Here is an 11,115-nt window from a genome sequence, read left to right as displayed (position 1 = left end):
GCATATTTTCTTTTATTGACCGCCACAACAATAACAGGACAAGAGAAAGGAGTTGGGGAATTGTCCTGGAAGTCTGGTCTGGTGGGCTTGGAGCACTGGGTGGGCATTTCTTGAGAGCTGTGGTGGCCCCCGCCTGCTTGGGCTGGGATGTCACTTCATGCTGAGCCTCATTTGATGGAGGTGTGTCCAGAGGCAGCCCGGCTCCAGGCTGAAGCAAAAAGCCAGAGCGGGTGATGCGGGAGCTGCTCCAGCGCCTACCGCAGCCTGCGGCCCAGTGGGAGCGTCCCGGGCCCTGCCCCGGGGCGCCCTGAGGCGGGGCAGTGCCCACTCCCGCCGGCCGCCCTCACAAGGCCCAGGCCGCCTCCTTCCCACAAGGCCCAGCAGGGCCCCCTCACACCTGCCCCGCCCTGCCCTGTCCCGCCCGGCCCCACCGTGCCCGGTGGCCTCTGTCACACCCCACGCTGACGTGCTGAGCCTTCCACCAGCCATTGTGACGCCACAGGCGCCAGTCGGGCACGGCTTTGTTGGTGCCCACAGCCGGCGCCCAGAGCTGCTGTAGCCTCTCGGGGAGCAGCAGCACATCCCGTTCTGGGAGCATTGCGCGCCTGCATCGCCGTCTTGGCAGCTGCAGGCCACGACCGCTGCGCAGGGCGACCTCGTCTGCCTTGTGCTTTCTACCCCGTGCCCGTCCTTATTCTCACCCTTGTCCCCTTTGTCACCCTCCCCCTAAACCTCGCCCTCGTCCCATTCCTCATCCCCACTTGGCTCCCGGCAGCCCGCCGGGGGCTTCTTGCACTCCTGCTGCTGGGAGCTGCAAGCAGGGCCATGCCGTGGCTTCTGAGCAAGAAGCGACGGCAGTCGCCCTCCAGCAGCAGCAGTGGGCAGCCCTGGGCTGCCACCAGCTCCAGCAGCGCCTCCCAGCTCCGGGAGCAGGGGCTGGGCAGGCTGCACCGCGCGGCCGCCCGCGGGGACCTGGGCTGGCTGAGGCGCTGGCGCTGGTACATGAAGGTAGTCGGCATCGACAGGCCAGACCAGGAGATGCGGTGAGTTCTGGGCCACGCTGATGGCACAACTTGGCTGCTCCTGAGCCAAGCTGCAGTAGTCCTCGGCAGCCCTCTCTTAGGGATAAGGCTTGAAAAATGAGATTTGCCCTGTCAGCTGGGAGAGGGAACTCTTGAGCTTTTCACTGCTCGGAGCTGCCGGCCGGGCTCCAGCGCTGTTGGAAAGGCGTGTTGCCCACCTGCCGCTTGGCCGTGGTCTCTCTGCAGGGCTGTTCTGCAGCTGCTCAGCCGTCACCTGTTCTCTTCTGCCCTCTGGCTGGTCAGCGCAGCATTGCAGCAGCAGCAGCAGCAGCAGCAGGAGGAGCAGAGTCGGAGCAGGGTCCCCAGGGTGCTGGGTAGAGACACAGCTTGGGCTCGTCCTTTGTCTGTCTGGGTTAAGAGCGTCTGTTTAATTTTTAGGACACCTCTGCATCTGGCTTCGGCCAATGGCCATGCAGATGTCGTGAGATATCTGCTAAGAAAGAACAGCCAGCCCAACCTCGCTGACAGCTTCAAGAGAACGGCCCTGATGAAGGTGTGTGGAATGCCTTCTGAGCTTGGAGGTGGGGCTTAGTGCTGGGGTGTTAAAGGGGAGGTGTCTGGCAGGATTCCTTGCAGCGCAGGGCCATAGAAACACACCTATTGCAATGGGCACGGCACAGCCTCTGTTAGCTGATCTTTGCAGATGGTCTTCTATGGCAGCACTCAGGAGCTGAGGGAGTTGTGGGAGAGGGGGATGGATGTAAAAGTTGGAAGTCTTTCCCTTTTGGTGTGTTGTTGCCAGGCAGTCCAGCAGGAGCAGGAAGAATGTGTTGCTGTTCTGCTGGAACACGGTGCCGACCCCAATCTGGCAGACGCGGACGGCAACACTGCCCTTCACCTGGCTGTCCTGTCTAAAAACACAGCTGTAGCAGGGCTGTTACTGGAGCATCATGCCAAGAGTGATGCTCAGAACCAGGTAACCTTGGCATGTGGGTAAAGCTGCTCTTTCCAAGAGCTGCAGAGCTTGTCTGTGTCTTTCTAATGGGGATTCTTTCTCCTTTTAGTGGGGATTTACCCCCTTGAAACTTGCAGCCTTGCAACAGCATGAGGAGATTGTGGAGTGCCTTGTGAAAAAAGCAGCTGTCAGGCACGCTCAAGGCCAGTGGGAAAGGTGAGGGCTTTGTCAAAAGAGCACCCGGGCCTTCTGGGTGGTCTGCAAGTGTGAGTGAGACGAGGGGCGTGGCAATGAGCTGGGCAAAAGAAGGAGGAGCCCCGTGAAAGCAGTTCCCTGGGTGACTGGTAAATGCAGGTCTGCACTTGGCTGCTCTCGTAGCTTTGGGGCTCTCACCCTTTGCCCGCTGAGGTCTGCAAGAAAGCCTTGTCTGTGGTGCCCTTCCCCCCCACAGAGCCAGAGCCATGGGGAAACTTGCCAGTAGCTCAGCAGCGTGGCTGCTCTGCAGGCCAGGGGGGTTTAAGGCACGGCAGAGTTGGTGCGTGAAGTGCTCTGAAGGGAAGCGTTGGGGGAAAGAGAAGCAACACTGTCCCAGGGGACACGAGGGGCTCCGAGCGCACCGAAGGAGAAAACTTGCTGCCATGGAGATGGTCAGGGGGTCGAAGGGCTTGCCCCGGGAGTTTGTGCAGCTGCATCGGTGGGGCCTTTGAAGAGCAGTGCAAGGAGCCCTGAAGAGCACGGCCTGAGCTGGTAGTTGAGGCTGCTTCAGGGAGGCCCCTTCTAAGAGAAATTCTCCAGTGCTTGCATGGACTTGGCTTTGCTTTCCCGGAGCTTGTAGGAAAGGGGGGAAGAGGTCTTTTGGGAGCAAGCAGGGGAAAAATGATGCAGGATGAGACATGTTTCCGATGAACTTTTGGATGCTTTAGGACTGCTCTTGTGGTTCCTGGAAGCCATGAGGCTCACCTGGAGGAAGATAATCTGCGCTTGCAGGAGGAGTTGGACAGGGCTGACGTGGAGGTATGGAAAGCCTGTCCCCACAGGGATAAACCTGGGGGTGCTTGTTGCTTCCTCTCCATCACAAAAAGGGACAAAACAGTATTCTGGGAGCCACTATGACAGAGACCTAAGGAAGCAGTAGTTCCATCGGGTTTTGATCTGCCTCTGTCCCTCCGGCCCCCTGCCCCACAACCCGCCATGCTGAGGCAGAGCTGCCTCTCCTTAGGGTTTCACTCCTTACCACTCAGGGGGGCTGGGGTTCCTGTCTTTCTGCTCCATTGGAGGTCTTCCTGCTTTAAGAAGACTCCCCACGCAGCCCTGGCTCCATTCTCGACTCCAGGGGAGGTCTGTGGAGCAGTTCACCTGGCTGCCTTTGCTGAAATGGTGGTCATCAGTTCGTCAGTGATGCCACCCTTCCTGGCCCCACCCCACTGAAGCAGAACTGCCTCTCCTCAGGCATCCACTGCTTCCTGCTCAGGGGCTGCTGGGCGCCTCTCTCTGCACTACAGTGCGGGTCTTTCCCACTGAAGAAAACTCCCCGTGCTGCCCTGGTGCAATCCTGGGCTCCAGAGCACATGTGCCAGAGCACTTGGCCTCTGCCACTTGCCAGACGCCTTCCTTTAGGAAGATGAACTATTTCACTGGTCTTTTCCTGGAGTAGCAAGCAAGGGAATACAGGAAGTGTCCCAGGTGACCAAAAAGGACGGAGGGGCAGTGTCGGTGCTTAGAAGCGTGCTGTAGGAAAGCAGTGGAGGGATAGGAGAGGCTGCTGTAAAAGAGGACAAAGGCCTACAGTTTGTGTTCATGGGGTAGTAGAAGTGAAGCTTTGAAGGGACTTGAGTGGATTGCAGTTCTTTGGGCAGAGGGGATGCACACAGACATGCAGCACCTGAGTTCTTCAGCAACAACTGGCTCCTCTCTGGAAAAGCTCACCTGACAACTGTGGATTCTTCCCGTGATTTTACAGCTGCGGGAGGAGGAAGAAAAGCATCTTCAGTCTGAGCATCGTGTTTGTGACTTGAAGACTGCCTTGGATGACAAGGGAAGAGAAGTAATAACATCTTCCCAGAAACTGCAGGACCTCCCGTTGGCATCTTGCGAGACTAACATGACTGTAAAACAACTGGAAGAAGAGGCGCAAGAGTAAGAGAGTAACCCAGTGAAGCGAGGGGTCTGTGGCTTTGGGGGATTGGGTGGAAACAAGGGGAGAGTCAGTGGGATTTTGAAGGACACTTCTGCTGTGGCTTCTGTTCCTTAGCACAGTTTGTCTGGCATTGGATTTTCTGGTAATAAGAGCTGTATTTCTTCTTAAGCTTTGCAAGTGAAAAGAGCAGATTGGAAGGTACTGTCCAGCAGCCAAGCGATGGCGTTGAAGCCCTTCCGAGAGCCCTGCAAGCCTCTGCCTCAGTAAGCTGGTGCTAAATTTGCCTTTTTGTGACTCTTGAGTCTAGTTGCCTATTTGTGTGGGGAAAGTGTCAGATGAAGTTTTCCTGGAGAGCCTAGGGGAGCTCAGTTTCTGCCTTCTCCCCAGTAGAGGCTGCTCAGAAAGCAGCCTGGTCCTTTTGCCAGCTGCTACCCCGAGGGTATTTGCTGTGCTGGACACTGGAGGAATTCTTAGATTCTAAATGAGGAGTTTCATCCTGAGCTCCAAGGGAGCCGGAAGTATTGCTGCCAGGAGTGTCTCCCAAATTCTTAAGTAGGTCTAAAGTTTCTTCTTTCTGTCGGGGAATCTTTCAAGTGTTTTCTAGGCTGGTTTCCAGTAGAGGAGAGATACAGTTGCGATGGCCACCCCCTTGAGAAGTTTTCCCAGAATTCACTGCCTTTAGATGCCGCTGAGTTTCCTTTTCTGTTTTTTTTGTCCTGTATCCAGGGTGGTGAACTTTCCCAGCAGCTGGACATGGAGCCTAGAAGAGGCATGCCGCTCGAGGCTCAAAAGCAGGCTTTGCAAGGAGAGCTGTCCAGTCTGCGTGGGAAGTGTGAAAACCTGGAGAAGAGCAAATGGCAGCTGCAAGAAGAGGTGGCAGAACTCACTCATCATTTGGAGACTTTGGTGCTGGATGGCAGCCAAAGAGAAGAATGTAGAAAAGAGGTGGAGGAACGAGCTGACCAGGAAAGAAGTCAAAAGCTACAAGACGTCAGCCTCGTTTTGCAAGTAAGTGAATTTCTCCCCAGCGTCCACAGGCGCTACGTAAACTTCTGTTGTGGCCATGGGTTTTGGTGTTTTTCTTTTGCTCCTGTATTCTGTGGGTTAGCTTCTGTCTTTGCTGAAGGCAGTGGCAGAAGGCAATCTGGTTGGGCAGGAGTGCTGCCGTGGGTGTGTCACGTGCCGGCAGGTCCCTGAATGCAAAGGCTGCCCGAGGCAGACTGGCACTTTGCAGTGCTTGGGGGGTATCTCTGTGGGCTGCTCTGGTTCTCGCTGCTCATCCTTGAATGGGTTTGGCAACTTGCAGCTGTGATGGCCAGACCTAGAGGTGCTGCTTTGTCCTTGTAGGGGGGGAAGGTGCTCCGCAAAGGAGTCACTTAAATGACAGGGGTGGGGGTGAGGGGGTGGACGTGCTGCTGGGAGTGAGGAGGCAGAGCCGCCTCTCTGAGTAGGGCTGGGCCCTTGAAACTGGGTGCGTGCAGTTTTGTGCTGGGCAGAGCTCTCTTTTTCTTGTGGTGGTTGAAGGTGCACTGTCTCCTTCAGGCACAGGCCCGATTAGGACAAATCAGAGAGAGTCATTGTGATTCCGTGAGAATCCAGTTGGAAGACAGAATTAGAGGCCTCGAAAGTGAATTGGACAGGGTAAAAAGAACCCAACAAGAGAGTGCTTCTCGTAAAGAAGCAACGCAGGCAGAAATGACGATGTACAAAGACCTGTATCTGGAGGAAGTGAAAACCAGAAGATGCCTAGCCAAGAAAGTGGAAAGGTAAGTCCCTGCTTTTTTTGGAGTGGTAATAAGAGACTCCTTTTTCTTCCTGCATTTTCCTTGGAAATCCATCTTCTCCATCTGGCCAGCATTATTGCCCTCCATTGGCCAGCAGGGTCTGATGGAGTTGCCAAGACATTCTCCTTGATATTTGAAAAGTCGTGGCAGTCAGGCGAAGTCCCAGGTGATGGGAAAAAGGGAAACTCACTGTGCCCATCTTTGAAAGGGGTAGAAAGGAGGGCCCTGGGAGCTGCCAAGCTGAGTCCAGAGGAGGCCAGCAAGGTGGTTAGAAAGATGGAGCAGCTCTCCTCTGAGGAAAGGCTGGGTCAATTGCAATACTTCAGCCTGGAAAAGAGGAGGCTTTGGGGTGACCTACTGGTGGCCTTTCGGTGTGTGAAGGGAGCCTACAAGAAGGATGAAGAGAGTGCATTTCAAAGAGCATGTGGGGAGAGGACAAGGGGGAATGGCTTCAAACGGAAAGAGAGTAGGTTTAGATTTGATCCTAGGAAGAGATTGGTTCCTGTGAGGGTGGTGAGGACCTGCAACAGGTTGCCCAGAGAAGCTGTGGATGTCCCATGGCCGGAAGTGTTCAAGGCCAGGTTGGATGGGGTTGTGAACAACCTGGTCTCGTGGAAGGTGTCCCTGGCCACAGCAGGAGGCTTGGAACGAGATGATCTTTAAGGTCCCTGCCAAGCCAAGCCCTTCTAGGCTTGGATGCTGTCTGTGGCGTTTCTGTGAGACTGTGGGGGAAAGGCTGGTTGTTCCTGTGTTTCATGGTTTTCTTAACTAATTTGCTGTGCAGGTTGGAAAAGCTTCTGAGGCTAGAGAGGAGGAAAGTCAGGCTTAATGAAGAGAAAGAAAGCCAGTCCCAGCTGGAGGAAATGAAGAAGAGTTATTCTGAAAAGGTCAAGGAAGTTGACAGATTACGAAGAGAGGTGAGCCTGGCTCTGGGTGGGGCTTTTTGGTTGTTCCTTCTTTTGAAAGCTGGGAGATGCTTTCCCTCTATTTCTTGTCATGGTGATGATTTTTTTCCCTTGTCTGCATTTTGGGTGTGATGGGCTTTTCTTAATGCTCCTTCTGCTGTTGCAGTGGGAGATGACTCTAAGTAATCCGGAGGTAGTTCTCCTTCTGGGGAAAGATGGAAATGTTAAGGACAAAGCAGTAGGTGTAAGGGCTGATGGAGGCCAGGCTGTCCTGCAGAGGAAGGGCGAGGCGAGAGTGGCAGCCAGCCTGGCAGGGTGCGTGAGCTGAGGGGCCAGGGAGCCGTGCCACAGGCCCTGAGCAGGAAGAGCAGAACAGGTCCGCTGACAGTGAGCGGGGTCAGCCAAGAGTGCAGATCCCCCGGCTGGGCCTGAGGGATGGGCAGGTCCTTGCAGGACATCACGTGCATGGGCTGAGAGCAGTGGGGCCCAGCTGAGGCCTGGCTGCAGCTTGAGGGAGGCTGTGACAGCGTCCTCTGGGTGTGACAGATGAATTGCTGCCCTGGCAGAGAGGGGAGGAACAGCGCTGTCAGTGGCAGGGCACGATCAGCCCCTGAGCCCTGTCTCAGGCAGGAGCTGAGCAGGAGGCACTTGAGGTTTTGCTTTTCTCAACAGTGTTGTTGCTGCCCAGGGCCCAATGAGGACAGGTGCCTCCCAGGGGAAAATCTGTCACTTATTGCTCACAGGGAGCTGTTTCAGCCCATCCTGTGGCGGGGAGCCAGAAGGACTGTTCCCAGCAGTGCTTTTGAGGCTGCTCTGCCTCTGCGGTAGTGACACGGAACCTCTCATCTCCTTCTCCACTGGTCGCTCGGATCCGTTGCTAAAGCGGCGTCTGTCAGCCACGCTTGGGTTTGGAAGGCATCGCTGTAGAATGGCTTCCTGCCTTTGCAGTGATTCCTTTGGAGTGCAGAAGCTTGGAGCAGTTTTGCAGGAGGAACTCGGAAAGGATGGGAAGCTGAGGAATCCTATGACAAATGATGGGAAAGCTGTTCTTGCTGGAAAAGAAGAGGCTGGTTGGACTTTGTTTCTAGTCCTGAGGCAGCAGATGATGAATATAGACTCCCTGGCCGCCCCCTTTTGAGGTCTTCCCAGAATTCACTGCCTTTCCATCCCGCCGAGTTCCTGTTTTTTTCTTTCTGCCTGCAGGTTGCTGAACTTTCCCAGCAGCTGGACAGGGAATGTCAAAAGTGCACGCAGCTGGAAGCCAAAAATCAAGATTTGCAAGACGAGCTGTCTACCCTGCGTGGGAAGTGCGAGAACCTGGAGATGGACAAATGCCAGCTGCAAGAAGAGCTGGCAAAACTCCGGCATCATTTGGAGACTGACTTGGTGGATCGCAGCCAACTGGAACAGTGGAAAAAAGAGGTGGAAGAGCAAGCCGACCGGGAACTCAGACAAAAACTCCAGGAAGTCAATGAGTTTTTGCAAGTAAGTGAATTTCTCCCCAGCGTCCACAGGCGCTACGTAAACTTCTGTTGTGGCCATGGGGTTTGGTGTTTTTCTTTTGCTCCTGTATTCTGTGGGTTAGCTTCTGTCTTTGCTGAAGGCAGTGGGAGAAGGCAATCTGGTTGGGCAGGAGTGCTGCCGTGGGTGTGTCACGTGCCGGCAGGTCCCTGAATGCAAAGGCTGCCCGAGGCAGACTGGCACTTTGCAGTGCTTGGGGGGTATCTCTGTGGGCTGCTCTGGTTCTCGCTGCTCATCCTTGAATGGGTTTGGCAACTTGCAGCTGTCATGGCCAGACCTAGAGGTGCTGCTTTGTCCTTGTAGGGGGGAAAAGGTGCTCTGCAAAGGAGTCACTTAAATGACAGGGGTGGGGGATGCTCTTCTTGTCTTTGAAGAATCCTTTTCGCTGTGCTCTGTCCTACAGATACAGTGTGTCTTCCTTAGTAGCTTTGAATAAGAGTGCTAGTTTGGTCTTCTTTCCCACTGCAAAGAATTGTTTGCCTTGGTAGCTGCTGGGTTCTGCCTTGATTGCTGCTGGGAGTGAGGAGGCAGAGCCGCCTCTCTGAGTAGGGCTGGGCCCTTGAAAGTGGGTGTGTGCAATTTTGTGCTGGGCAGAGCTCTCTTTTTCTTGTGGTGGTTGAAGGTGCACTGTCTCCTTCAGGCACAGGCAGCCCACCAGGACACATTAGAAAAAATCCGAAGCAGTCATCTGGACTCCCTGAAAAACCAGTTAGAAGAGAGAATTAGAGATCTTGACCGTGCACTGGGAAGGATAAGAAGCAACCAAGCAGAAAGACCTTTTCAAAAAGAATCCACCCAGGCAGAAGTGGAAAAGTATAAAGAGCTGTATGTGGTGGAAGCAAAAAGCAGAAAAAGCCTAGCCAAGAGACTGGAAAGGTAAGTCCCTGCTTTTTTGGACTGCTACTAAGAGACTCCTTTTTCCTCGTGCATTTTCCTTCTTAAATCCCTTTTCTACATCTGGCCAGCGTCAGGTGTGAAAGCAGAACGTGGCATCTTTGTGGGGAAAGTTCCTTAAGACCTTGCCTTCATCAGACCTGTCTTCCTTTCTCTTTAGAGTTCCAGCAGTAACAGCACAGTAGCGCCACTCTGGCATTGCTGGTGTCTTTTTCAAGTTGCTGCTGTTTTAGCAGGCAGTCTTTTTGCCAGTCTCTAATCTCCTCATCCCGTGGGGGAGAGAAAAGACGAATCTTGTGCCCTTTCCTGTTTGAACGAGGAGAGGCCTCTCGGAGAAGAGAGTTGGATTCTGTGAATCCAAACTAAGAAGGCTCTTGTTTGGCTTCTGTTTTGGTAGCGGGTCTGAGGGTTGAGCTTTCCTTGAGAAAACCAGGGTAGGCCAGAGTTCTTCTGGAGGTGACACTGTCTGCTCCTTGCACTTGATTTCTTAGAAACAGGCCCTGGGAACAAGCTCCGATCAAAGGATGTGCTGGGTTTGGACGCTCTTCATGCCCTTGGCTTTTAGAAGCGGGGTAATAGTGAAGGCCGTGGAGGGTAACTTTGCGAAAGCCTTCCTGCCAAAGATGACTCTGTGTGTGCTTGTGAATGTTTCAGAGCTAATGAGAGACTTGCAGAGGCCAACACCAAGCTCCTTTGGGAGCGCCACAGAAGCAGATCTGCAGTCCCAAGCAGTGCCGTCATCGGACACCTGACTGCAAGTCCACTTCTGGATTCAACTGGCCTGGGACGTCATGGCATCAGTTTGGGACCGAGCAGAAGCCTGGGTCTCAGGCATCTGTGGTAAAGTGGAAGACTTCTGGTCATCAGGTTTGTCCAAATTTTCCAGAGTGGTCCAAGGCCCAAAAATACGGAACTGGAAGCAATGAGCTGTGGAACTCCATTCTTTGACAAGAGAAACCGTGGGAAAGAGCACTGTGGCGCAGGAACCTCCCCCCTAAGTTCTCCACTAAATTGACACGGAGGGTGTGTGTGACCTATTTGAAATGGCTGATGTCACCGTGAGTGCCAAATGCCACCAGACATCTGTGAGACACCTTTTTCTTCATCAGTAATCTTCGTTCTAGCAGTTTCTTCCCTGGACCTTGCTTTAATATGTTACTCTGGATAGGAGGCATTTGCTGGTGTAGTTCCTGCTACGTCTTCCTCCATGAAACAGCAGAGCTCCCTACTCCTTGGGAAGTCTTCACGGCCTTCTAATTTTGCAGCAATGCTGCAAGCTCTGCAATACCGCTGGTCCGAGTATGCCCTGTAGTCAGCAGTCAGTGTGATAGCACATCCCTGCCAGAATGCAGAGCATGATAGCAGGAGACGTGGAAACCACCCGCCAGGAGTTGTAATCAGCGGGACAGGCGCGTAGCATGGGATTGAGGCATGGGCAAGCAGGAGGCTTGGAAGCGGATGATCTTTAAGGTGCCTTTAAGGTCCCCTTTTGGGGTTTTCCCGGAATTCACTGCCTTTCCATCCCGCTGAGTTCTTTTTTTGTTCTTTCTGTCTGCAGGTTGCTGAACTTTCCCAGCAGCTGGAGAGGGAATGTCAAAAGCGCACGCAGCTGGAAGTCACAAGTCAGGGTTTGCAAGACGAGCTGTCTAGCCTGCGTGGGAAGTGGGAAAACCTGGAGAAGAGCAAATGCCAGCTGCAAGAAGAGCTGGCAAAGCTCCAGCCTCATTTGGAGACCAGTGTGGTGGATGGCAGCCAGATCATGGCTAGGCTTGGCCAATGAAGATTTGGAAGGGCTCTCCCCACATTTGCTACAAGCGTGCTGGTGGCTAAAGAGGCCAATGCGAGACAGACAAGATGGGTTGCAAAAGGCACAGCAGAAAGACTCCTTGGATGGGAT

General features: G+C 54.0%; 1 protein-coding gene across 1 annotated transcript; it reads left to right on the top strand.

Annotated features, from left to right (window-relative positions):
* The first annotated feature begins 588 nt into the window (after window positions 1-588).
* On the top strand, window positions 589-10,834 carry LOC120322496 (ankyrin repeat domain-containing protein 26-like). The gene is made up of 14 exons (XM_039377941.1): window positions 589-1,043; window positions 1,461-1,575; window positions 1,825-1,998; window positions 2,087-2,193; window positions 2,901-2,991; window positions 3,938-4,113; window positions 4,284-4,377; window positions 4,841-5,122; window positions 5,657-5,880; window positions 6,683-6,815; window positions 8,007-8,288; window positions 8,965-9,200; window positions 9,873-10,085; window positions 10,777-10,834. The coding sequence occupies exons 1-13, from the start codon at window positions 826-828 to the stop codon at window positions 10,060-10,062; spliced, it is 2,322 nt and encodes a 773-aa protein (XP_039233875.1). The 5' UTR covers window positions 589-825; the 3' UTR covers window positions 10,063-10,085; window positions 10,777-10,834.
* The last annotated feature ends 281 nt before the right edge of the window (window positions 10,835-11,115 follow it).

Source organism: Pipra filicauda, unplaced genomic scaffold, assembly GCF_003945595.2.
Source record: "Pipra filicauda isolate LSUMZ 115617 unplaced genomic scaffold, ASM394559v2 scaffold978_size42200_pilon, whole genome shotgun sequence".
Classification (NCBI taxonomy): domain Eukaryota; kingdom Metazoa; phylum Chordata; class Aves; order Passeriformes; family Pipridae; genus Pipra; species Pipra filicauda.
This window is presented reverse-complemented; position numbering and strand designations above follow the sequence as displayed.

What these genes read in the sequence shown, in the direction of transcription:
- LOC120322496 (XM_039377941.1), top strand. Translation starts at nt 826, where the DNA reads ATGCCGTGGCTTCTGAGCAAGAAGCGACGGCAGTCGCCCTCCAGCAGC. An exon ending in AGGCCAGACCAGGAGATGCG is followed by an intron (nt 1,044 to 1,460) that starts GTGAGTTCTGGG and finishes TTTAATTTTTAG; the next exon opens with GACACCTCTGCATCTGGCTT. An exon ending in TGGACAGGGCTGACGTGGAG is followed by an intron (nt 2,992 to 3,937) that starts GTATGGAAAGCC and finishes GTGATTTTACAG; the next exon opens with CTGCGGGAGGAGGAAGAAAA.